Here is a 27994-nt window from a genome sequence, read left to right on the forward strand (position 1 = left end):
TGATGTGTTACACTTGCACAATTTTCTTTTTGAAATTGATGGAAGTAGAAGTAACCGTACAGGCAACCTTTTGACATTAACTGTCATAACAGCCTCATTTTTAATAAATCTGAGGATTGGGAGCTGATCCACATACTGTATATAAATACAGTACACGTAGTATGTCCGATTTATCATTTCTGGATGTCAGCCTCTGTGTTGCCGTGACCTGGTGGCTGAGATTAGGTCAGATTTATCGTAGACAACATGCAGCTTTAGGAGGGCGTTCCATGTTTAAGTACATGCATGCCACAGCAGATGCCAGACAACCTTGTATGCCGCAGTTAACTGTGCATCTGCTCTGTACGACTTCTCCTCTTTCAAAGTTTAGACTACAAACTCTTGTTATGCTTGGCACCCAAAAAGGAGGGTTACTGAGAAATTGGTTAGGTACCCGGTTTAGTGATTTTTTTTTTTTTTTTTCCCTCAAAGACGGCAAAGCACCTCAGTGTGGTCATCGGTGACACTGAAAACAAACGCACAAAGAAAAAAAGACGGCTACCCAAAGTTGTTTTTGACAAAGGAAAGATTAAAAATAACTACATTAATTTAAAAACGGTAATAAAAAAGAATGATTCCTATTTGAATTTAAATTATTTATTCGGCTGATGTGCAAATATTTACAAAAACAAAACTGTACACACTTATAAAACACAAAGAACAGCAGTAGGATGACAAAAAGTGATAGTTGGCACACGCACCACAAAACCCAACGTAGTTCCTAGTAAACATTCCAACAAGCTTTAAAGAGTGCTAAATTTAAAAACAATGAAATCCCTTCACCGGCATTTAGAACGGGGGACCAGCCCTTAATTTGTCATCATAGATTCATATTGATCAGTTAGAATAAGCCACATTCAATGAACCATTGATTGAACAGGTAGTGTCGCACAATTTAAACATTTTGAAAGCGACAAGAAAAAAAAAAATCACCAGTGACTCCCATTGGTCACTTTGTTAGCAACACTCAATTCTGATTTTAAAAATAAAAGTTTTAAGCGTCTGTGGCGGGGGAAGCCGTGTCAGTTTTTCTTGTCGTCGCCTGGGAGGAAGTAGGGGTTCTCGTGGCCTTGAACCAAGTACGAGTAACGCGCCGGGTTTTTACTCGTGAAGGTCCTCATTCCGTCCGGGTTGAGATTGTACGATCCGGACTGAAACGGCAGTGAGAGCAGTCGACGTGTTAGTGTCACGTCATACACACGTGAGCGGCAGTCGAAGAACACCACCACTACGCAATTATAAGCTTGCTAGCACCACCACCAGCTCGCGAGATGCCGTCACCATATGTGTACTCCACACTACGACCACCAGGAGGGATGAAACCTTACCTTTTTCCATTCTCTTTGCTTCGGAAGAAATCCCTAAAGCGACACATCGGGAGTCAGGCAAAGGAAGGGAGCATGGGCGGGAAACTATTTGCAACTCGCAGTACTACCTACTACTGGTGCAACCAAATAACATTGTTGATAGAGCAGGTTTAAACATTAACGGCAGAAAAGAATCGTAAGAGTCTGAAGCTTAGAGATCAACGTCTTAGTATTATTATTATATAAAATAACTGTACTTTGCCTATTACTCCAATCAGAGACTATATGATTAAGTTACAAACCGAATATATCGGCATACTTTGGCAACGGAAAAATTACAATATACGATATCATCACGATGCTTGGACCACATTACAAAGAGTATCATGATATTGGGATACTTGGTCGACAATATCAATAGTATCACAATTTGATATTAGGAGATTACGCAAAGGTTAAAGGCTCTCACGATACAATATCACCCTCAGATTGATTAAAGCGGATCGATTAATATGCTTAATACGAATTCCACTAAAACACTATCAGAATACCATGTTCAGACTACTGCGATCACATATAATAGAATTATTGCGAAGAAAACCTTTGCCTTGAGTTTTCCTTTTATGAATAATTTGATATAGATGATTTGATACATGAAGACACGGCTCCATTTTTTTGTTATAATAATCAAGAGGCCTTTTGAAAGGAAAGTGCGCCGCTCACCACGCCATTGCCGTGATGCCGTTTATCCATCATCTCCATGACAGACGCAGCATCCCAGTTAGCAGCAGCGGTAGCGCGAGGAATGGGCGTGATGCCGACCGGCCACGGCTTGGTCAACTCACCCGCCGGGTACGGGCTGGCCTCGCTGTGCTCCGCCTGGCTGCCAGAGCACCGCCACCTAAACAGGATGGAGAAGGTTATTTATTTTTCATTTATTGCTAAATTTAATCTGACATTTACTGTTGATGTTCCTTCTCTCAAAATTGTATCCATGTGGATGGGTGCTTTTGCCTTAATTTCTTGTATTTGTTAGTTACTTTGGTTGAATTTTTTTAAATGTTATTCAAAGTCAAACTGACTGAAAGAATGCCTCTCAACATGATGGACAAACAACTGACACATTATTAAGGGTCTGTCGACCATTGTTAATCAATGTAAGAATACTGTGTTCTCAACCTCAGTTTTCTATTTAGTTCCTGTGTAGTGGACTTGCTTGCCCCCTAGTGGTGAGTAATCGCACTACATTTTTTTGACAGCTCATTGAATGAAGTGCCAATGGACTCACCAGCAGCAATAAGCGAGCAAAGCCAAGATTAATATAAGTAGAACTCCACCCAGAACGCAGGAGACAACGACCACCGCCAGCAGAGACGCTGCCAAAACACAATTTTGTTGTCACGCTTTGCTCTGTGCTCACAACACAACAAATATAGTCACCCACAGTCAGTGCAGTTGAAGCCTGCGTATCCAAAGGCGCATCTGGAAGAGAGAGGAAAAACGACATTTATTGATATGTCCCACAGTGTCCGTTTACAAGTAAAAATGATTCTCCCGTTGTTGCTTTTTCAAAAAGTAGTTGCTCGAGTGGTTGAGAAAGTTCAAATTACAGCGACTAAATTGACAACCAGGGCTGTGCTTTTTGTGAACTCCTGTCTGTTCACAGCCAGTCCTGACATTGTTTGAACCACAGAGGATGCATGAAAAGAATAAATAAATAAATAAACAAAATGACTGCGACAAATTAAACGGAATTGATCAAATTGACCAACCACTATATCACCCAGGACTTGACTGAAAACGCATCATTAAATGTGCACGTTTACTCACTTGTGGCAGCTGTTGCCCACCACTTCCTGCCCACTAGGACAAGCTGCAGACACACATGGGCATATTCATAAAAAAATAAAAATAAAAAACAAAATACTTGACTTGTCATTCAGGTGGTGGCATCAGTGGTTTGTCCAGTTGTGTTTTTGTCATCAAGTTGATCTCGTTGGTTGGACCAAATTGTCATCAAAAACATAAGAGAATTGTTGTTGCAGTTGTGTTAGGCTGTTAGTTTTTATATTTTGATTTGCCATTGTTGGTGAGACGGGTTGTTGTCATTAAGGTCCTTGTTTGTTAGTTGCTTGTTCGTCATCATGGTCGTCTCGTTGTTGGTCGGGCTTGCTGTCATTGGGGTGATGTCGTTGGTGGTTAATCTAGTTATTGTCAGTGTTAGTCAGAGGAGTTGTTCTTGGAGACCGATTGATGTTATTAATGTTGTGTCATTGTTGGTTAGTTCTCAACAACTATGTTGTTGTCATAATAGATGACTTTACCCTTGCAGCTGGTATTGGAGTACACAGTGGAGATGTAGCCGGCTTTGCATGAGCAGCCCACACGACCATTTGGGCTGATGCACATTGTGGTGGCGGCGTCACAGGGAAGCGGAGCTTGATCGCACAACTCTGTCCCTATGAATGATAAAATCAAAATGTGAGATGACAGGTGACAGTTTTGCCGGTTGGCATGAGATGGCGTTAGCTCACCGCTAAACGTCGCGTTGACCAGCAAGCCTTGGGAGCTGTTTCCAATGGCATACTTGATGACCTGGTCGACGGCCTCCTGAGAGGTCTGTGTGTTGTCAAAAATGTTGTTGACGGTGGCGATGACGCTTCCCGGGCTGTGGGAAATGCAAATCGTGAGAAGTTTTCCTGACGCCAGGCGGGACCTTTTTCAGGTAAGATAACTCACGCTAGCTGCACCACGTCGGAGCGGATGTATCCCGGTTGACTTGCAAAGGCATCACCAAGCTACGAAACGGAATGCAAAAATGTGTTCAATAACCAAAGAAGAACGCCAAATGGTCAGCGTTTTGTGTGACGTGGTAGCTGACCGAAGCAGAAATGTCCGTCGCTGCGTCCTGGAATGCTTTGGAGGATCTATTCAACATCTCCTTGGTAAATGTCAAGGAGGTGAGGTGGAGCTGCCCAGGAAACACTTGAGCTGAAGAAAACGACAAAATCAGACACTAACACTAGCTTTCTGCCATTTTAAAGTCTTGCTTACCACGGATACAACGATCGCCCACTAAGAAGCTTCCGGAGAGACACTGGCAGGTTCCGTTCAGGCAAATGCTTTCAAGGGGACACTGTTCCGTGGGACAAACTAGGACGGATGAAAGAGGATGCAGTCAAGAGGCCATCATCCAACAATCCAAAATCTTAATGGTACAAACCTATAACTGGACCCTTGGTGGGACCCGGTGGGGTTTGGGTGGTTTTGTTGGTTGAGGTTGGGGTGAAGCCGCTTGTTTGTTGTGTGGTTGCTACATTGTAATGTTCAAAGACATGCAACAATCAATCCAAAGACAACACACACAAATGCGATTGTTGTTGTTGTTGTTGTTGTTGTTGTTGTACCTCCTGATGTTGCCGGCGAGGGGGCTGGACTATTGCTGGTGACAGCGGCTGACATCTCTGTAGGGCTGGTAGGGATTGCTGTAGTTGTGTCATTGTCAGACTGAGTGGCGGTTGTCATCCAGGTTGTTGTGGATTTAGTGTTGTCGGTCCATGCAACACTTGTCATCAAAGTTGTACCGTTGATTGTCAGAGATGAAGTTGGGCTGATGGTTGGCGAGCTGGTGGTTAGTCCAATTGTTGTCATTAATGATGTGTCAGTGTTGGTCGGACCAGTTGGCGTCATTGAGGTGTTATCGTCAGTTGGACCAGTTGTTGTCGTCGTTGAGGATGTGTCACCGTTGGTTGGATCAGCTGTTGTCATAAATGTTGTGTTGTTATTGGTCGGACCAGCCGTTGTCAGTAATGTGTTGTTGGTAGTCAGGCTGATTGTTGTCATGGAGGTAGTGTCGCTGTTGGTCAAACTGGTTGTTGTCAATGAGGTTGTGTTGTTGGTTGGACCAGTTGTTAGTAATGTGTCATTGGTAGTTGGGCTGGTTGTTGTCCAAGAGGTTGTGTTGTTGTTGGTTGGACCAGTTGTTAGTAATGTGGCGGTAGTCAGGCTGATTGTTGTCATGGAGGTAGTGTTGTTGTCGGACAGACCGGTTGTCATTAGTATCGTTGTGTCATTGTGGGCTAGACTGGTCGCTGTCAACGTTGCGGTGTTGTTGGTTGGACTGCTTGTCGTTGAGGTATAGGTGTTCGTCGGACCATTTGTTGTCAATAGCGTTGTGTCGTTGTTGGTTAGGCTGATTGTTGTTATGGATGTTCTGTCACTGTTGATTGAACCGGTTGTTGCCATCGAAGATGTGCCACTATTGGTCAGACCAGTTGTCATTGATGTGCCCATTGTGGTCATTGAGATTGTGACATTGTTTTCTGGACCGGTTGTTGTCAACATGTCGTTGTTGGTCCGACTGGTTATTGTCGTTGACGTGTCATTGTTGGTTGGGCCAACTGTCGTCACCGAGGTAGTGTAGTTGTTGACTGGGCCAGTTGTCATCCAGGTTGTGCCGTTGTTGCTCATAGTAGTTAGTATGGCTTGCGTGACAGTCGTTGGGGTGGGATTGTGATCTGACGGGTCTGGCGGACGTGCCGTCACCGTGTTGCCGGTTCGGCCTGTCGATGTCGGGACGTCACTTGTCAGTGGGCCGGTGTTGGCGGTGTAGGGGTAGTTGGCAGATGTCTCATCTCTCACGGTTGTTGTAAATGGACTGGCTGCGGATTGCGTAGAAGACGTGTGGTTGCTGAATGGACTCAGCGTTTCCGTTCTGGTCGTGTTTTCGCCGGACATTCCCTCGGCTGTGGCGTTAACGATGTCAAAGTCTACTGCCATGACTACAGTCAAAACAAAGATGAAGAAAGCAATCAGCAAATTGTAGTCTTTCTTGTAGAAACATATTGCGAGCATTTGATAAAATGACTGTATGTGTGTGTGTGTGTATGTACGTTTACATGTTTGTGTGTGTGTGTTATGTATTTGAAACAAATATACTATACTCTTGTAGTTTGCAACTGATTTCAGGCCACACGGACGAAGAGTCGTGAGCAGAAAAAATATTTTTTTTTCAGTCTTGATGCTGCATCTCCTACTAGTCACTGCTGCACAAATTCATCTTACTTTTAAGGTAATCAGTTACATCACTTTTTTTTGTTTGTCAGATTTTTTATTATTTATTTATTTATTTATTTTTTTTACATTCTTTTCTTTCTGGTCGAAACTAATCTTTTCCAGAATGCGGGAACATGAGGACAAATATGACATTCCTAACACTGGGGCCTATCTTATCTCCCTTTTGCTGTCAAACATTCCTAAAAATACGAACATGACCATGGAAACATAAGAGGCCGAAACAACTTTTATGGAATCATCAGCATCCTGAAAAGCCTGTGAGTGTCTCCGGGTTGACATTTTAAAGTCGAGGGTGGAGAAAAGGGGTATAAATCAGTTGATTAAAAAGAGTGGCACTCCCTCCTTGAGGGAAGTGCTGCTTGTTATACGACGTCTGTTCCCGGTTTCATTACTTTTATTGGAGGGATGAAGCGGAAGTCGCCGGGAAGCCTGATGAGTGTGGAAGGCAGGAGGCCTTTTGAGCTCGTTTACAGCTGTTCCTCAGCCACATGCAATGATTATTCAGCATTCTGAGTTGCCGCTGGCCATTGGGAAAACAAAACTCAAGTCCAGATGAGCAGGCCCCTCGCACAAAGACAGAGTGAGGTTGAGAGGTATAGGTTGTTGCCGGACCTCGCTGGTTTTGAGATTCAAGCAAGTTGAGTCCCAGTGTACTTAAACGAGCTGCCAGGAGCATGACAACATGGCCGCTGCGTCGCATGGTGACGCTCTTGTCCGGGCTGCGATTTAAAGGCGGCGCGCTAATCTGGCATTGGATGACCAGTGACGGATATTACGGCCACATCCAGCCGCGCTTGCGTTCATTCACATTAGCCCGGTCACGCTCTCGCCATGCTGTTTTGTCTCGGTACACGTGAAAGGGCCTGCGGGGTGTTGACGGTTATTACATTTCACGCAGAGACTTCTTTCTACATTCTTTCCATTCAAGGACTTGGCACATTTTCTCCTTTTATTGCAAACGTAGTCCTATCATGTGTCAAGTGTTTGACTGGTCAAGTAGTGAGTGTGGTTGTTATGGTAACAGCGAGTCTTGCGGACATATGACATGAGTCAACATGAGTGTGTTTGTCCATATTTACAGAGGTGTGCGTGCGTGCGTTATCAGCACCTTTCATCTCCATATAATGGTAAGAGTGGAACATTGAATGTGAGCTGGCAGAACAGCAGGAGGAAGAAGCGAGCCCTCGTTAATATGATATAAATCAGTCATTTGCTCTAAAACAACTTTGGTTTCAATAAATTTATAAAACTCTGTCCCATATATGACAATGTTTCTTTGAGCCCTGAATAACTTCATGCCTAAGCCGTCAGTCATAAAGCAACTTAATCTTCACTGAGTCAATATTATCAAGCCATACTTTATTAATAATAATATAATAATAATAATCTTATTTATGAAGAATTACGCATTTTTATGTGTTTCTTCATTGGTGTCTTACGTGATTATTACTGATTACATGTCTTGCATGTTCCTGTAATGCACTAATTAACATAAATAAAATTGAATGATAAACACTAAAATTGGCAACAATTTGGGTGGAAAATAGCCAAAAAGTATATTTTCAGTTTTCACCAAAGTCTGTGATTTATTGAAGCCGTTATTTATTATCTCTTGCGCAAATGCATATTAATAATAAACAGAGGTGGACGTTAGACTCTACTTCCTCTTTAGGGGAAATTATTCAAAAGGAGGTTTATTACTGTTACTATATCTATTTTGCAAAATAAACAAGGTGTTTCTGGGAGCGATGCAGTTTACAGGTGTCGTGTAATATTAATGACGACGACCAGAAACTAAGACGAGCATGAAGTAGAGGGCAGCCAGCGTGCAGTAATTAAGAGTGTGTTGTCTGCGTGGGTTTACGCTGCCGCAGATAATCCCCGCAGACACAAAAGGGATGACTAGGTCAAAGGTGGTCTACAAACACACACTCAGGAGAAGACGGATCAGAAAGGTCCGGCTTGTACCCACGTTGAGATGGCTTCGACATAAAAAGCGCGTTTAACACGCACACAATGACGCTACTGTAGAGCGCTCATCTTGCTGGAGGCACTGACATGACCAAACCCTTGTCACAAGCCGCTTTCAGGAAGAGAGCCCAAAAAACAGAGCTGTAACAGAATACCCAGCATTCATCCGCCGATGCCTTTTAAGTGGAACTCCGTTAAGACGGAGAGCGAGCAAAACTGCGAAATAAGCAACAACTGCACAAGGGAGTGTCGTTAAATTTCACCCCTCCATTTTAGGTTTTTATTTCCTTTCACGTGCCCACCTTTTCACCTTTGATACATTCTAGGAACCTGGGAAATCAAATTTCAAACATTTACAAACTTGGTGAAGAAAGTAAACCCCTCAAACAACACCCAATTTGGACAAAGAGAGAATCTTTTTTTTTTTTCTATAAATAAAGGAATAGGTGAATTTGCGAAACTATGAATATGTGGAATATATTAGACTGTGCAATATAGTCATGTCACTGCTGTTTGCGGCATGTGCACATTTTAAACATGGCATGTGACTCTCAGCAGGACTCAATGAAATGACATCAGAAGGCGTTTATGGAGTTGCTTGAGGAGATGTGTCCGCCTTTAAATAGCGGTGAGGAAGGAGTGGTCCGAGAGAAAAAATAAAAAAAAAAAAGGCATGTTTTCTCATTAGGACACGGAAACATTTGGAGGAGCCCATAAAAATAAATTAGTTTTTTGTGTAATTTATCGGGATGAATAGATACAACATTCAGGAAGGAAAATTATTCATAAAACAAGTTTTCATCCAAATTGTAAGGCATAATGACATTATCAAATATCCATCGCAATATAGGCGAGCACCCAAATGGAAGTACCAGAATTTGGACTAACTGGTCTTTCTGACAAAAAAATGCTACCACTGTATCCCAACTAAATACACAACAGCCCTCCAAACGTTCTTCCATCCTTATGTGAGGTTGAACAGATGGCCGCGTCTGCAGGTATCATATCCAATTAAAACTGGGCCAAGTCCAACGTAAGACTTGGCGTCCTCTTGCACTGTAATCCACACAATTGGACGCACACAAAACAAAACAACTACAGCTTAATGGTCAAAAAAAAAGAAAAAGTACTGCAGCGAGGAAGTCAAAGTCATAATTGCCTGGTGCGGGGATACGTCAAGTAAAGATGACTAGCGGGCTACATGATGGAAAAGTAGGCTCTCACTAAACCAGAATGCGTAACCAAGAGGAAGTCGCCACTTCAGGCACACTCAATCACGCTTCGGTCGGGGCAATGCCACAAAGGGGCGACATCCTGCGGCACATGACGCCATGTGACGAGCCACCGTCAATAACAACTTTTAGTTTTATTTATTATGTTTCAAAAAGGATGCCAAAACAAATTAGCTGTGCAACTTTTTGGGCACTAAGCCTTGTCTGTTTTTTATTGTAGGAGACAAAAATAACTGATCCTTACCGACTTTATGGAAATCCATTCCAAAGGGTTTTAACACCATGACTGATATTATTCATTAGCCCGTCTATGGCATTTTGCATTGTTTGTTAGCATGAAGCTGTTGTCTCGGTCATTCGTATTTCAAGGCACGATTGTGTACTTTGTACCAAATAGTTTAGAACGCTGTAGTTTTAACCTACGTTGTTAAGGTGTATGCAGTTTTTTCATAAGCTGTTTCCTTAATCTGCCAGGATGGCCGAGTGGTCTAAGGCGCCGCGTTCCGGACGCAGTCTCCCCAGGAGGCCTGGGTTCGAATCTCGTGGCTGCCAGGATGGCCGAGTGGTCTAAGGCGCCGCGTTCAGGACCCAGTCTCCCCAGGAGGCCTGGGTGCGAATCTCGAATTTCCCCATTGTGGGACTAATAAAGGCATTATTATTATTATTAATCGACACCTTTTTTTTTTTTTTTCATTCTAGATACCAGAATAACTGATCCGGAGCAATTTTGGCAACATTCTGTTCAGATACCAACGTCAACGGTACAGTAACCTTTCCATCAAGCAGCCGCCGTTTAACACGGAAACACATTATACCCATTCAGATATTTCCACCAAGCATTTCCATAGGGTACAAAAATAACCGATCAAATTTGGCAACCCTCTGTCAAGCCTTAGCATTGAGTTATTGCAAGATACCAAAATTGACCGTCGTGGGGGACTACATGCAAAGGGTGAAATAATGAAAGCCAGTGATGACAGTAAATGTTATAAAACATTTAATTGCCTTCATAATGTCGAGTTGTTGTCACCCTTTATTTGCATTAATGGTATAGCCCAAACATGAGTTGACGGAACTAAACCTCTATAAGTGGGACAATACAAACCCTTTGTTCATGTATGCAAGTACATATTTCTGATCTTGGCTATTTTTTTTCTTTTACATTTACTCCCTACAGTTTAACACATCTATATTTTTTTTATCCTCTGTACTTAGTCAAAATCCGCGTGACTTTTTCAACCTTTATGGATGATGGCACAATGTAAGTTCTTCTCGCTACCTCCGCTTGAAAGCAACTTTGTGTACTTGGTACAATTAACCTGTTGCTGTTCACGCAACAGAATAATAGCTTTGTGTTCAACAAAACGGGGTGAGATTCCATACTGAGTAAATATATTTGTGAAAAAGATTGAGATGATCATTATTTCAATGTTTTGAGTGTCTGTATGTGAGCTTGTTCAGTAACGTTTAGGAAACACTGCTTTTAAACTGGGATATTAATTTATGGGTTATTATGGGTCAGCATATTTTGGTTAGTAGTGAAATCATTATTAGTTGTTACCTTTTTATTAGTATTAATGATCCCTAGATGAGTTGATGGAACTAAATTATATCATTGGCACAAACTATTTCTTGGTACTTTTATATACATCCGTGTGGACTGTGCAACTCTCATCCTGGACATATTAAAAGTCTGTTTATACAAGCTGACAGGTCAGATATGTAACACAATTGCTTTACTTTAAACCAGTGCTTCCCAGCAGCAAAACAGGTGTGCCACAGGAAATAAACCAGTTATACTTATTTACTATATGTATTTATATATATATATATATATATATATATATATATATATATATATTATAATAATATAATATAATATAATGTATTTTTGTTCTCTAGCGGCCCGGTGTGTGCCAAAAAGATTGGGGGGGATGCTGGGAATTCTCCATATGGATGACCACGACGACAAGGCAATGGGTGATTGTTTTACAGTATTTTGAGATAATTACAATGAAAGACAATATGGCAGGTCACAAATGCTTTTCCATAAGAAAGCAGAAAGACGACTTAACATATGTAGCCACCTATTGCCATTCATGTACCATACGTGTGAAACTGAGGCTTGGCGGCCACATTCGGCCCACCACATTATTTTATGGGACCCACTAAACCAAATATTGTCTACTTTGTTTTTAAATGTTTTGATTTTCTGAAAAATCTATAGGAAAACTGCATGTTTTTCTTCCTCTTTACGCATTTTTTCCCTACCAAAACTGTACTAAACACAAATGTAACAACAGTATTTTTTTTACGGTTCGAGTTAATGCACTCGCATCTGGTAAAATCAAAACAGTTTCTCCAATTGAAATTTGCTTTTGTTAAACACCAATTATTTATATTTGGTTGTATCGTCCACAAGTTTTTATTTGAAATTTAGTTTGCTTTTAAAAATATGTATAACAACATTTGAACTCAACGCGCCATTGTGTATAAGAAGTAACATAATGAAATGAAATTGATGATACATTTTCAGTAGATGATTGTGGTCTGCGCTAAAAATTAGTTTGGCACCTTGATATAATATCATGATCAAAAGACCCCAATTTATTTATTTAAATAGAAAATTAAGATAACATTTGCAGAATCTTTTGGGGTTTTGTGTAGTAGTGTGATGTGAGACTTTTTTTGGGGGGGGGGGACGAAAAATACACGTGCCTAGTCTCAATAAAGATTGGGAAGTACTGGTTTTATTTGATGAATAGTTTCCACTCCAGTTGAGATCACAAAGAAAGCAATAGAAAACTTCCCATTTACATAAAGAAATATACGATTTAATCAGCATTGTCTTACGTCAGCAAGGAGAACCTAAAAAGTGTGACGTTTACTTACCCATGACTGCGACCGCCACAAGGAATGAGCTCAAGACATGCAACTGACGTAGCAGCATGGTTCCGGTAGTCGCGAGCTTTTGCCGGTGTGTAACGGTACCGACGCGGGGCCGAGGCGTCTCCGAGTGCGTGCTACAGGTGCTTCTCTTCTCTTCCAGGCAGTCGGAGGAGGCTCGCTCCGGGCACAGCCTCTCCCTCCGCTGGGGCATTATAGGCTTTGCTGAGGAGCCTCCCGATTGGGCCCCCGTCGCTGTCAATCATCGTTACTGCTCCACAGTTCCCGCCCCCCTCCACCCATTAGCCCGGCTTGCCAATGGCGACGCACAAAACGGTTACTGTACAATCAAGTTCTATTTTTAACGCGATTGTTTGTCCCGCTTTCTCTCACGCTGGCTGGCCGGCCGGGCGGGCAGGGAAGCCACAAAGGCGACTACACGACAAATTCTTGTAAGTTGCAGCAACGCCAAGGAAACCTCCCGGCGGGGTTGAGACAAGGACAGTCTCAACTTTTAGCCTCCTCGCTAACTCGCTCACTTTTCCCCCAAATGTTTGCCGCCATTTTGTCATGGTCAAATCTTAAGTTTTCTAAGATGCAAATTAGTTTAAAGTGGTTTTGTAAGCAGCCAGAAATCCTTTTTTATATATATAGTTTGCGTATGTATGCAAATTTTTATTTTGAAAGCAGTTTTCTGTCACAGCCACTGAAATGCTTTTTAGAATTTTTATCCTCCATGCTAACATTTAGCTCAGCGTTCTCAACTGACCGCCATTTTGCTGCAGTCAAAATGTATATTTTTTTCACAATTTACCTCTCTAGCATGCTTTAAATTTATTTAAATACTTTATATTTCAACACCCTTCTGAAAGCATTCCTTAATGCTGGTGCTCATTCTGTTGCTGTCAAGAAACGGGGGACTTTTGTGTCCAAAAAGTGTAGCAAAAAACGAACAATTGAATCAAATCATCCCATTTCAAAATATATTGCGATACATGTTGAACCATCTTTGAAGGAAATGCCACATTTCCAGTAGTGACAAGTTCATTCATATGTAAAATGACAATAAGAAACTCGTTGCATCGTAACCACTCAAACTGAGGTGTACAATATCGAATCGAAATTCCACTCAATCAAAACGAATCAAATCCCTCGAGCTAAAAATCGAACTGTCCTTGAATCACTTGGCACCCCATGTATCAAGGCACTTTTGGAATCAACATTTATTGGAGAATTAGTATAACATCTAGTATAACATCTCTTGGACCAAACCAAAAGATTGACTGGTGCTCGCATCGCTCTGCAAAAAGGTCAAAGCGCTTATTTGCTTGCTTCAAGCATCTAATTTGCAGTCCCATTTTAAGTTCCTTGTAGCATTGTAACATCACTTCCCTGTATTACAAAATATGTGGTGATATTTACATTTTCTGTCTATGAATTGAAACATTTTTTCCCCCTCGAGAACAAAGTGACTGTTATCACTATTGTTATCATCATCATCATCATAGAATTGATTATGGATGAATCACACCACCAAAGGTCATGTGAGCAAAACCGTTTGTGACCTGAGGAAGTATTGTGTTAAAAGCAAATCATTAAGGATCAAATACCAGAAATATGAAGTAAGAATTTCCAAAATAAATGATTAATGAGGAAGACTATAACTCACTCAATGCGAGGGATGTTTTTTTTTTTAAGAATACAGGCATTCAATCCCAGGTACATCTTGAGGACATTTTTTATTTCCCACATGGAAGAAAAAAAAGGGCTGTGTATATATATATATATATGTATATATATGTATGTGTATATATCTATATATATATATATATATAGTTAGGGTAAACATGTAATATTTTACAGAAATAGTGAATGAAAGCATTAAATGAAATTTTACAATAGTAGCATACCAATTATTTACAGTTTAATAAATTCATTACAATATTTGTAATATATTTTTTTTGTATCTTTATTACCATAACTATATATTACCAAAGACATGATAAGAGAAAAAGTTTTTAGAAGTTGAACCAACGTTCAGGTAGTATCTTAATGAATACGTATGATTTTTACTTGGGAGTTCCAGCATCAGGTTACCATATGGAACCTGTTCCTGTTCTTGCGGGATAAAGGCCTCACGACGTCGTGCTCACAACGCGCTTATCTCGGGCTCACATGTGGCGAGCATCCGCCATTTTTCAATTTCTATTGTGGTTGTCGTCGTCGTCGTGGCCTTAGCAACCTCCGGCAACCGGGACTGTCGGCTCCTGCTGGCCAGCCAACGTGTACCACGAGATTAAACCATTCACCTCTTAACAGCTCCTTACTTAAATCGACATTAATTATTAACAGTATATGAAAGATATATTCATTACTGTTGATATAAATGCTACTATTACCATTATCTCTTCTGTTACTGGAGCTCAAATAACATTTGTTAATGAGAATAACCGTAGACAGCCATTTGGTAGCTTAAAAATTAGAATGGCTTCCAGAGGCCCCTCTTTTAGATGTTTATCCATTTTCTTTACTGCTTTTCCTCACAAGGCTTGTGGGTGGATTGGAGCCTGTCCCAGCTGACTTTGGGCGAGAGGCGTTGGTACACCCTGAAATGGTCACCAGGGCCAAGCCGTCTATGGATGAACAGCTGTTCAAACTCCCCGCCATTTATGAAACTGAGAGCTACCATTAATTAGTTTGATATACACTTCCGAAATAACACATTTGCGCCAAATACTCTGAATTTGATATTCGTGTTGCACTGATCGATCGATCGACCATCGATCATAATAGTCTGGTTTCCGTGCAAAAGTACCCGATTGATCAATGATTGCCCTTATTGCCAATCACAACAAATGATCACCTGCATCTTGAATTTTGCTGCCTGCAGCCCCTTGAGACCAGCCTTGTGCAGTGTGGTGTGCCCTCCCGACTTTCTTCAGACTGCGGCAGCCGCAACCCAAGCAAGTATGTCTGCCATGTTGAATTTGTGAATTAAAAGAGTACATATGTTTGCATCCTTCAACACATGTAAAGATACTTCGCGGGAAGAGCATGTTTAAAAAGCTTCAAGAATTTAATGAGGACGGACTATATTCTGCTTTAAAATTATCTTTACAAAGTTTAAAGTTACAAATCCAACAAAGTGCAGCGGCATTAAAAGCCAATCCTTTTATTTGAGCATTTTCCGCGTCACTTTGCTGCTGCGTGGTCACTCCTCACTTTTGAGTTGTTTGCGGAACAAAACGACATATTGATGCGGACTCACTCGAGGAAGTTTGAAGTTTGGTTAAAACCAACAAAAATCGTGCAATGATCACAGTATGTGTGTTTGCTGACATGCGCCTGAGGACATACCGACATGTGCAGGTTGTACCCACGGGCATGAGTACTTCCTTTTTATATTTTACAGAAGTCGTATAATTCCCAAATATAGGAAATGAGAAGAGGAAATTAAAATGAATTAAAATTCATGTTCGGTAAGATACAAGCTGCACTGCTGTGTTAAATGAAATATATTTATCCATTTTCAACACTGCATATCCTCTACAGGCTCGCGGGGGTGCTGGAGACTATCCAAGCAAAGGCGGACCCTGAACATTTGCAGGTATTAAATAGATAAAGATAAAGATGTCCTTTATTAGTCCCACAATGGGGAAATTTGAGGTGTTACAGCAGCAAAGATATGTAAATGAATGTATACAAGGATAATCTTAATAACGTAATCTTAACATGTATCTCCATGTTTTGGGGTTCAAAAAGGGGGATTGATACATTATAATATAATAAAATGTAATATATTAATTTATAATATAATAAAAAAATTTAAATTGATATATTTTTTTAGATTTTCCCCTAATTTAACCAAAAACATGAAAAGCATGTTTCTTTGCGTTTTGGTTCCCCTTTACTAAAACATGATAGAAAACAAAAACACTCTCCAAATGTTATAAAAAAAATCTTTTAAAATCCTTTCTTATGATTGTCTTGGACAATTAAAATCGAAAATTGTTTAAATATGAGAATATTTACTTTCATTTCCTACGTGTCAGGCGTCGTTGAAGTTGTTGGATGTAGTGAAGGACAAGGAAAGGATGTCATTTTACAAATGACATACTTGACCTTTGTGCTTAATCTGATAAGATTTCTTAAGAAAAGGAACAAATACTCCCTTTCAATTCATCAAGCCCGCTACACTTCCATCCATCTATCGTAGGTCTTTACATAACGATTAATAATTTATGGTCGCGCGTAACCTGGGGAACATGCTTTTCATCATGCAAGAAAAAAAATGTAATTATATATTGACTACAGGAGGTGGCAGTTGCGCTCGCATTTATAATTTTCTTATTCAGGCAAAGCTTTTCTGTTAGACTAAGAGTATTAGTTCTATTTTTTTGTTTTCTTTAATCTTAAGGATACAATGTTACGCAGAGGTTTATACTATTTGTCGTCACAGCAGAGAGGACCAGGGGGGTGACAACAGCAAATAAAACAATCTAGCAGCGGGTGATTAACATAAAACGCCAAAATGTTTCTACTAAAGACACAAAAGCATTTTTTTCATGACAGTTTTTATTTTCTCCCTAATGACTTTTAAATTCATTGGACAAGCAAAGTCTTAGCGAAGCGAGTCACAAGAACCTTAAATTAAAAAAAACAAAAAAAAAACATGGTGACATCAGCTATGACATTGGGTGGTTGTATAAAACTTACAAAAATTATTTTAATCGTAAAAAGTAGTGTTAACAGGATAAGCAATGTCAAAAATGACAAAATGAAGGCTTGTAAACAATGAAATGTGCTACCTTCACATCTCAAGATATTTCATATAGATATGAGGTATATGAGGCAAATTTTCAGCAGATGTCGATCACTGGAAGACATTTTACAATTAATAATAATAAAAAAAAAAAAAAACAACCATAAATACATTTAGAAATGACACCTAACATTTACTAAACAAGCCAATTTATCTACTGGGACAAATCCAAAATGCATACAAATTGTTCATTTCTTTTTCTTGCTTTCTTTAATGTTTCAAACACAAACACCAAATTATCAGATCAAATTTGGCTAACTAAAACACGTGAGGGGCGCAATGACATTGACATTATTTCAATTTAAAATCCTATCCCAAGCCTCCGAGTTCAACCCTCCCAAATACCCAAGCAGTGTAGTCCGTCTTAATGCAAAAAAAAAAATTGACTTCATGCAAAACGGCTCAAAGTGCTCAAAGAATTTATTGAAAGATGACTTGAATATGAGGGCCACACCTTCCCCGTTAAATAACCTGTGACAAGGAGAAGCCTGAGAATGAAAAATAGGCGAGTCTTAACCATTAATGTGGACAAAGATGTCACAGCTACTACACAAGATTATTGTATAACCATATCGAATATATTACAAGGAAAGTTCAAATTTGATATAAATTTTGAGAAATCATTGTAAAAGATTCATGCTCTAATTATGAGAAACAATCAAACATTTTTCATTTAGAGTTTAGACCAAAGACGGCTGGGATAGGCTCCAGCACGTGCCGTCTACATCCCTCGTAAAAAGCGGATCGGGTAACGGATGGATGGATAAAATTCAAGTAAACTTAAAAACAGCTGATTAGAAAACGAAGGAGAAATTTGACATGAACAAAGTAGATTAAGTCTTGAGCAATACGATGTCATGGGAATTGATCAAATCACATCTTTGGTCTCATATGACTCACCCAACAAAAAAAAAAAATCTGACTTTCTGGAGAGCACTTTGTTGCTATATATATATATATATATATATATATTTTTAAAAAAAGTTGAGTTGAGCTGTTATTCTTTGTAACTTGTCCTTTCTTACTGTTTGTTCTTGACAGTGTGGCCCTTACTTATATTGCCTGGTCGAAAGAGGGTAAATGAAATGGAAGGGGTTATCCATAAAGTGGAAGGTTTCTCCAATTGCTCACATTCCAAAAACATACTTGGTAGGTTAATTGAGTACTCGAAAATTGTCCTTATATGTGAGTGTGAGTGTGAATGCTTGTCTGTGTGCCCTGCGATTGGCTGGCAACCAGTTCAGGGTTGACCCCGCCTACTGCCTGAAGTCAGCTGGGATAGGCACCAGCATTCCCTCGACCCTTGTGAGGATAGAACGGCTCAGATAGGAGATGACTGGATGGATGTCCAAGAGCAACCCCTGCAGGTCAACTAAATTATATATTTTAAAAATACCAGTAGCTTTTTTTTTGCCCTCAAAACAACCCTCGTTATTCCTTGATGGCCATCGTGGTTAAATCTGTATCACAATATATATTATAAATATATATAGATTGATCATATATAAGTACGGTCAAGAAAAGACAGCATAATCTCTATATTGCCAAGGAGAAAGTGTTTTCAGTGTTCATACTCATTCATCATGTCAGCAACTTCCTGTTTCCTGAGTAATACTTTCTTTTTTTTGCATTTCCAATCCTGGGCTAATAGTCCCTGCCACAGTAAAATCACTAAATCAGATGGCTGGTGAAAAATATTCTTATTAGTATAATCATAAAAATAATACTACACAAGCACTGTCATGGTTGTACTCCATAAATAATCAAAAAAAGATGTACAGGAAATTGTCTGGGGGGGGGTGGAATAATAATTATAAAAATAAAATAGGTTTGAACTTTGAGGCGTGGTCTCATCTGAAGCTTTGGCTGGTCGGCGTTTTGGAGGCGGGGCTTGCCGGCTCGCCGACATTGGCCAGTAAGCTGCTGTACCCTGAGAAGTCGGACGCGGATGTCCTTATCCGATCTTCGGACTTGAATTGCGACCCGAAAGCCTGCGCAAAGTTTTCTATCTGGTAGGGGATGGCTTTGGAGGACGCCAGTGGGAATATGGCAGCAGTGTGGTTCTTGGCGGGCGGTACCTCCTTGTGGCTGCTTAGGTCAGCCGGGCTGATCTGGTAGGATGGCGGCGGTGTGGCTGAGGCGTTGAGCTCCTGTGAAGGGGTAAGCTGGTGGTGGTGAGCGACGTCCAGGAGGTGGAAGGCGTGCTGAGGCGAGTCGGCCACCCCCGATGGCCCAAAGCCACATTCTGAGTAGAAGAATGGTCCAGAAGACGAGGTGGCCAGGGGGAAGCCGGCACCGTGGCTAGTGCGCTCCAGAGCCTGCAGAAGGAAGCGCGAGTACTCATTCATCATGATGCCCTTGTCGCCGGGCGGAGTGGAGCCGGCGTCCAGATCTTGGGCCGAGGCGGATTGGAGCGCCTCCACGTGCTGGTCACCCAGATCAAAATGGATGTCATTGTGCTGGGAGGTGTCGGGCTTGTGCGTGTAGTGCTCCAGCAGGCTCTGTAGCACCTCATCGGGAATGCCGGATTTGTCCAGCCCCGTGTCAGCGTCTGTCATCTGAACGACTGCGTGGTGCGGTGACAGGAGGTCGTACTCTGTGACGCCACTTGCTGTTGATGACGTAACGTTTTGGAGGTAGCGTCGCTTTTTTAGGAACAGCATGGCGTCGTCATAATTGTTGTTGGACACTTTGTTGCCATTTGTCTGCATGACGGCGTGATCCTCGTTGTGCTCCATTGAATCCATTTTCCCGCCTTTTTCTGGCCCTTTCCGATGAGCCTTCTTGAATGCCATCTTCGAGGCTCGGCCATGGTGTTGCATGCTGGGACCTGGCTCGTTCGACGAGGACACCGTTTGATTCTCCAGCGAATATTCGTGGACACTGTAGGCCCCGCTGACAGCAGCGGGAATGTGAGGTACTCTCAGCCCGGTGTCCCCCTTCTTCTTTCGGGTGACTCCCTCACCAGGATTTTTGGACCTGCCTTTTTTTCTCCCACTTTCCGCTGCTGCTGTTGCGTTTCCCTGAGTAATCCCGAAGCCGCTCATGTCCATGCAAGCCACGTCCAACATGCTGGGATCCAGAACTTTCCTCAGGGCATCTCCACATGTCCGCTTGTGCTTCAGCAGTCGATCTGTCCTGGAAAAAAACTTGAAGAAAAAAAAAAGAAAAACATGTTATAACCATAAAACGATCTTAAGATTCATATAGCACATTTCATCCAGCTATGCTAAACAGAACATCACCTCTGTATTTTATACTGGTGTCCACTGTGGGTAGTCGTGTAATAAACATTGGGTTGGGCTTTCAAGTTCAGGCCAGGGGTTCAACATTGCATTTCAAGCAAAGGTTGGGAATTCAAATAAGGGTTTAAAATTATTCTTGGAAGCCAGTGTTAGGTTTTCAAGCAAAGGTTGCATAGATTCTGCAACGACCAAGACGACGTTAAAATGCCGCACCTGTTGGCAGTTCTCACATCTGTAGGGCTTCTCTCCACTGTGCGTGCGCTTATGTCTCTCCATGTGGTACTTCTGGATGAAGCGCATGTTGCACTGGTCACAGCTGAATGGCTTCTCTCCTGACGGCATTCAATAATAGACAAGTACAGGTTAGACCGAGGGTATATGGACATGTTCCTGCCAGTGCAAAAATGACTCACCACTGTGGATTTTCTCATGTCGCTGGAGGAGGTACTTCTGGATGAAACTCATGTTACACTGGCTGCATCTGAACGGTCGCTCACCTAAAAAAAGACGAAACATTTAGCCCAAATGGCGACTTGTTTGTTTTACCCTCTCATGAAGCTTGTAGGCATTACCGGTGTGAATGAGGACATGTCTGCGCAGATGATAGGAACTCCTGAAGGCGGCACTGCAGTGTTCACAGATGTGAGGTTTACTGCCCGGTGACATGCTGCCCCCATCCAGCATCATTGACTACATGCAACATTTAAATCGAGAATCAGCAACCGAAGTTCAGTGAGCAATTTTTTTTTTTTTTGTGATGCATCGCAAAAAGTTGCCAGCGATGGCAATCATATGTAAACAAAATGAATAAACAAATAAAAAAACAATATTGTGTGTGTTGTGGTCAGCATGCAGCCACAAAGAAGCAGTTAAACCAACAATGAAATGGCTAAACCAACGACATGCGTGCGCCATACTTACGCAGAGCAAGAGATTGGCGTAACTTGGTTTAAATAAAAGACCAGTGGACTCAGTACAACTTTTGCAATAAAATGACATTATGCATAACCCGATTAAACACCTCTGGATGGAGATGTGTACACGTAAAGGACTTAGCCATCTTTAACGTGCTAGCGCCAGCGTTAGCCAAGTTTGAATCAGGCAAGCAATATAAATGGACTAAGGCAAAATGAGTCCACGAAAAAGACGGATGGGCAACGGTAATGCATGCACTGAAAGAGTATTGGTTAACTACACTTAAATTCTATGAACACTGACGGAAGGCTAATCTAATTGTAGCAACAATATTGCTTAGGGGAGCATCTACGACAAATGAATAATTATAGTTAGAATTAAGTTATAAAAAAATAATTACCAACAATGACTAATATTTAAGTCTTAAGTATTATGCTCACTACTTCTCAGTTAGTTTAAAGCGGATTTTCATTTGTCGCCATACCTTTGTGTGTTAGTTTTACCTCGCTAGTTTTCTTCCTTCTAAGTCACCTTGAAATAAGTGAACATTAAGGTCGCGTTTGGTAATTTACTCTTGCACTTGTGCGCTACTCTTGAGTGTGTGTGTGTTTTGGGAGTGCGCCCTTCTCTTATTATTTTCCAAAGCCAGCCAATTCTGAACCAATCAGCAGCCGGGAATGCAACCTACGACCTTTGCACTGGGCGACTGACAATGCTAACCAGACGACCACTGTGACTTATTTCCATTATTTCTTAAAAACAACTTTGTAGATGTAAAATGTTAGTCCACCGCCATCAGTAATAAATCATTCAAATGGCTTTTTCTTTTGTTGTTGCCTCTTGACTGCAATGGAGGCAAAATGCAGCGTTCCTCGCTGACAGTTGGCTGATATTAAGCACAGCGCTGACACACTGATTTAGGACGAGTCATTTACAAAAAAAACACAACAGGGCGGAGTCTGGCGGTTCAGCGAAAACGTTTTGTGCTTTTGCACTAGGCTGGAAATAGCTGCATCATTTTCCCTTTCATGTGACTCGAACAACACTTGCATTTGTTTTTTGCACGTGACATAAATAGGCATCAGAACTGGTTTAATTCATTAAAAAATGTAAGAGTGTCAAACCTTCGCCTCGCTCCGCTTCTTCCTTGGCCGGCCCTCTTGTCCGTCACCGTTTGACCTGCGACCTTTCCTCCCAGTAGGCTCCTTTCCTAACTGACTCGGCAGCTGCCAGGATAACAAAGGAGGATGGCGTGAGAGCCAGCCGCCACATGCATATTCTTTCATTCAAGGACTGAGCAGCAATCTAACAAGAACAAAGTTGGATTCTCCTTAAGAATAAAGTATAAATTTAATGAGGGAAAATCATTACCATTAAGTAAATTTCAAGTGGAATTCTAATACTGCAATTTATTTTTGCTAGAATATAGATCATACTTGTAAGAAAAATGCATTTATTTTCCCCTTGCATGTTAATAACTTTTCCTACAGAGGCCTTTTCTCCATAAAACAGGTTTGATGATTTGTTTACCCCCTAAGATTAATCTTTTTTTCCCCTATTTTTTTGGGGGTTTAAATTAGTTTGAAATTGAAAAATGTTTTATTCTCACGAGATAATAACCAAACTTTACAAATTTTTCACTGGCCGTGTCAATATATATATGACACAAACATTCTATATTAGAATGACAAAAAAAATGTATATTTTGGAGGCCTTAATAAAAAGTGGAAAAAAGGCAACATACATTTAATGCTATTGGGCCAGTTAACTCAACAACGGCCTAAATTTGCAGCCCTCCTGTGGATAAGTGACCTATAATTCACAGATTGGGCTTTTTGAATTACATTGTAAGCCAAGGAGGGGGAAAATCAGTTGCTGTAAAACAATCAGAAAATGTGTGGATCAATTTAAATTAGTTTACAAAAATATAAGGAATAAAACGTGAAAATAAAATGATATTTATGCATCATCCACATGGTATTAGTGCAGACAACAGTTCACGTAGGCTTAACCCCGGGAGGCTGCCCACATTGTCACAAGTTTGTGCTTGTGTTTGAACGGGCACAAAAGACGTCTGAAATGAAGTGCAAGTGCCCACAAGACAGCTGGGTTTGAGACAAGACGTTTTCATTCAGTCGCCACCGTGACATCACCACAGGGAGGAAGGAAAGAGTGAGGGAGAAAGAATAAGCGATGGCCCACGTTGTTTGCATGCCGAGGCGACAGAAGATTTACGCCGTCTTAGTCATTTTGACACAAGCCCCTCTCGCTGCTTTTTTTTTTTTTTTTTTTGTACTTTCACCTGCCACTACATATACAACAAGCTAAAGTATTGTGTCTAATACCGCAGCCAAGAACTGGACATCCCCCTAAAGTTTATGAAAAGATTAAGGGAATAAATGGTCAGAAGGCTTACCAAATATCCGACAACACCATTGAGAGCTGCAGAATTTTTTTGCCAGGTAGTGAATGTTGAGTATGTCAGACATTCTCCAGCAGTGCCAATGTAACATACCAAAAAAAAAAAAAAAGTCTGACTACATTTTGCTAAAATCACTTGACATCTCCAGAATGTGCTATGATGACAGTCTGCTCAAACCAAGGTTGAACATTTTGCCTTTGCTCCAAAAGGTTTGCTTGGCAACAACACTTCTCCTAGAACAGCATATCTACAATGAAGCACAGTGGTGGCAACAGCATGCGGAATTGTGAACACTTCCATGGAACAATCAATGGAGTGATCAGAAGAGGGCTGCTTAAAGGAGATGCCCTCACAATCTGACACATTAAGCTAATAGCGTCTTGCTCACTGGTGTTAGCAACAAAATCCGAAGGTTATGGCACACTTCACCAAAGATATTAAATGTAATGACAGCAGAACGTTAACGCACAAGCATCGAAAAAGACAGTCATGTTTAGAAGTTAGCCTTAACAACCACATATGCGTTTGATGTAACAAAATAAGAGTTGAATTTGATTATGCATTGTCTACGATGAATCTTGGTTTATTTGCAAACAAAATACAGTTACTGTAGTTAATCTGTAGGTAGGAAGATATGAGAGGTAGGTCAACATACAGGTGGACTAAGCATTGAAGGACAGATTTTAGTGTCCATCAAGGTAACAGTCGACTTAGAGCAGAAGAGTACTCACGTTGGCCGTGTTGACTTCATGGACGAGCAGGTTTTGGTTACTGACGGCAACCTCCAGCAGCTCGGTGGTCTTAGCCAGCCCACCCGGGTACACCGGCAAGTGGTAGTCATGCTCAGACACTTTCTCCTGCTTGATGCCCAGTGCGTGGATATAGTCGCCCGTTCCTGGTACGCCGCCACCGCTGCAGTCAGGCGAGTCTCGCTCCTTCTTCAGGATCATCTCCTGCGGCCCCACGGAATGCAGCCGGGTGAAGCTGGCGACGGGCGGCAGGTGGCTGAACATGATCATGCCGGCGCCAAAGTTGGTGTCCATGCCGCCATTGGGGCGCAGAAAGTCATTGCCTAACTTGTCTTGAATGATGCTCATGCTGGCGGCTGGGTGGGGAAAAGCTACGGCGTGCCAGTCAGTGTCATCCTGCCGGGAGAAGCGACAATGCAATCATGATTAGCACCAGTAAGCTATAATCCATACCAGTGTTTCTCTACCTTAAACCATGGTAAATAATTCATATTAGAAAAAAATGTCACAAAGAATATAGCACAAATACTGAAATAATGAAGTGTCAATTCACTCAGAATTTACTGTGCCTGGTGAACACAACACTGACATACTTGCATTTATGGAAGACACAAACTGCCATCTCGTGGATAGTTCTACAGGTCACCGGCATAGAACGATGAACAAAGATACAGGTATTTTGTCATAAATTATTAAATTATCGTTTTCGGATCATTTAAGTGAATTTTCTATTACTATTTTCTGTTAAGCTTGTAAGATATTTACGTGGAATTCTAAACTTGAAATAAATGCAAAATCAAATACCAAGTATATTTTAACTGCTGTAATAAGTTATTTAGATTCCTGAATACAATTTATTCCGTGTAAACTGCGGAACGAAACGATAAAAATTGAGTCATGAGTCGGCTTTATCCACATTTTTCTCATGGAAACAACTCTGAAAACTTCTCCATGGGGTTAGTTCTGCCCACGGGCACCGCACTCCAGCAGCGTTGATTTGTAACTTGAGCAAGTAAGACTATGTAAAAGTCCATCTTTGTCTTCGTGACTTTAAATAATTTGGCTGCAAAGTGAGCAGAGGTCAGCTACCACAAGTAAATAAAAAAAATATATATATATTTTTTATTAAAATAAAAATCTAAACGTGACGCTTCAACTTTGACAGCCCTTTCCATCTTACCCAGGGGTGCCAATGATCATGGAGGGCACTGTAGGTATGTATATACAAATATATATATGTAATTTATAATAAAAGGAAAAGCCGGATAAACGCCTGCTCTTACTGATGCAGCAATTTTGCAGGATCTGTGCGCAAAAGAGGCTTCAACCGGATTAAACGTGATTATTTGTGGGTCAACAAAAGGGCTACAGTCTGGCACGGGGACAAATGCAAGAGCTTCCTGTCTGGTGGGACACTGCATATATTCCGTTACCCATCAAACGTTAATCTGTGCGACATTTTATGTCTGATCCAGTCATCCTATTTGCATGAGGATTATATGCCAATGAGTGCTGGTGTGATTACACAGAATACACAATATCAGTGATGCAACATGCTAATGATAATACAAGTACAAATCAATGGTGTTAAATGGGGACTCAAATATGAAGTGGATTTCAATGGTGACTCCTAAGTACAGTATACCCCAACCCTCATTGTGCACCATTCATAACCTCCAAATCTTGTAGGTAACGATTGTTGTAAACACAGGGCCCTCAATTATGGTATGCTCCTTATTATATTGTTATTCTGCCTAACATTGACAAATGCTAATGCAAGGGTCCTTGTTTTACAACAGAGTTAAATTCCTACAGCGGTAATATGCAAGTCTGAACACGCTATAGTCTCTAATAACAAAGTAATGCAAATGCGGTGGTAAAACTACAATTATATCAAATATGTTATGTCAAAGATGCAATTATATCATATGTGTAGGAAAAAACAAACTCTTAGGATGCAAATATGGAACAAAAGAAACACACGGCATCGTTTTGCCGTGTGACTTAATTTTATACTGCCCTGAAAGCTAGTTGCCCAAAACAACCTCTTACGTCAGACCGCCACACATAGCACTCCCTGTAATGAGTTTGGGCCTCCTACTATATGCCATCATGTTGCCATAACAACCCCACATACTGTAAACATAATAGATGGAGATTTATTACACAAAGCATCCAAAAATTATTGCTTGCTTGACCATCACAGCATTTTGCTTTATCCATATTAAAACATGGGACCGAATTTGGGCCCTTGAGCCACAGTTTACAAAACTCCATGGTCCCATCCATAACTCATAACCAGTGCTCGCATTTACTGAATTTCATTACTCGCGTTTAGGGTTTAAATGAAACGGAGTGTGATACTTTAGTCCCGGTTTAATCACGCTGCGCGGCGGAGGCAATAATAGAAGCTAAAAATTATGCTAACCATATCGCAGGGGCCCACCGTCGTCGTCTTGTTCTTTGTGATGCGGAACAATAATTAATGTGGCCACGCATTTTCGGCAGCGCACATCAGCCTCGGCACGGCGCTCAAAACGCAAAAGCTCCAGAATTCGAAACAAGGCGTGCAATGCTTGGTTGGTGCAATGGTTCTATCTGTAACCAGGGGGTTAAGTTTGTCCAAAAGTTACCTTTTGTGTTGCATTTGAAGATTATTATAATTAGAGGTCGCTCGCGAACAAATAACCAAGGACGAAAGAGCAGCCACTAGTTTTCAAATAAAAATAAGAAAAGTCAAAATTTTTCATTCATATTTACTCATTTGATTAGAGCCGGCGACTCTGTTCCACCGCACACCGGAGCGAGCGTACGCGGTGATGGTGCAACGAACATGGGCATGACCCACAAAGTCCCGAGTGAACAATGATGCTCGGTCCCATTAGCTTAGCAATGCTAACTTAGCGGCGGCGGGCAGCTTTTGTTGTCTGTCCCGCACGAGAAGTTTCAACTTTCCCAGATGGAGCCGCTTCGAACGGGACTTTTTTCATTTTTATTTTTTTTAAACCGCGCCCGGCGTCTCTTACCGGCTCATGAGCACCACAAGCCGCTCCTCAGGCTGGCGCCGGTGGCTGTCGGCGTTCCGTTTTCCCCAAGAAATCTAGAGGCAAAACATTGTTCTCCCGCAGCTGCTGGATTCTTCCATCTTGGCTGCGCGCGGAGCATTGTGGGTGTTGTACGTGCGCGCGCAAACAAACGCGCGCGCCCGCACACACGTTTCAATATATTTTGTTGATGCAATAAACAATGCAATATCCAGTGTGTAGTTTTGCACTCAAAGCGCGTTTGGATTGACTTACGTTATTGATTTAAACGTGTAATAATAGCTGG

At 41.3% G+C, this 27994-nt stretch overlaps 2 protein-coding genes and 1 long non-coding RNA gene across 4 annotated transcripts; 1 reads left to right on the top strand and 2 right to left on the bottom strand.

The window, feature by feature from the left end:
* Positions 1-620: 620 nt before the first annotated feature.
* Positions 621-12693, bottom strand: LOC148322645 (uncharacterized). 2 transcript variants are annotated; one of them, XM_088316462.1, is made up of 14 exons: positions 12518-12693; positions 4754-6127; positions 4570-4659; positions 4401-4499; positions 4228-4337; positions 4086-4144; positions 3881-4014; positions 3671-3805; positions 3177-3219; positions 2791-2828; positions 2635-2722; positions 2070-2247; positions 1368-1400; positions 621-1190 (listed from the first exon to the last, which is right to left on the bottom strand). In XM_088316462.1, exons 1-14 carry the CDS (start codon positions 12573-12575, stop codon positions 1062-1064), a joined length of 2568 nt encoding a protein of 855 aa, XP_088172588.1. In that variant the 5' UTR covers positions 12576-12693; the 3' UTR covers positions 621-1061. The 2 variants fall into 2 exon arrangements, with proteins under 2 accessions (XP_088172588.1, XP_088172589.1); XM_088316463.1 differs by lacking the exon at positions 1368-1400.
* Positions 2103-16267, top strand: LOC148322646 (uncharacterized). Its single transcript, XR_015846610.1, has 5 exons — positions 2103-2265; positions 10325-10386; positions 12675-12963; positions 15402-15478; positions 16064-16267. It is a non-coding gene; the product is annotated as an uncharacterized LOC148322646 (long non-coding RNA).
* A 1257-nt stretch (positions 16268-17524) lies between these two features.
* On the bottom strand, positions 17525-27807 carry LOC148322647 (zinc finger protein 281-like). Its single transcript, XM_088317802.1, has 7 exons — positions 27691-27807; positions 24647-25060; positions 22618-22719; positions 21151-21268; positions 20992-21075; positions 20792-20910; positions 17525-20482 (listed from the first exon to the last, which is right to left on the bottom strand). The coding sequence occupies exons 2-7, from the start codon at positions 25010-25012 to the stop codon at positions 19184-19186; spliced, it is 2088 nt and encodes a 695-aa protein (XP_088173928.1). The 5' UTR covers positions 25013-25060; positions 27691-27807; the 3' UTR covers positions 17525-19183.
* Between the last annotated feature and the right edge of the window lie 187 nt (positions 27808-27994).

The sequence above is a fragment of the Idiotropiscis lumnitzeri genome, chromosome 15 (genome assembly GCF_059441095.1).
Source record: "Idiotropiscis lumnitzeri isolate Australia: NSW breed Sydney's pygmy pipehorse chromosome 15, RoL_Ilum_1.0, whole genome shotgun sequence".
NCBI lineage: Eukaryota > Metazoa > Chordata > Actinopteri > Syngnathiformes > Syngnathidae > Idiotropiscis > Idiotropiscis lumnitzeri.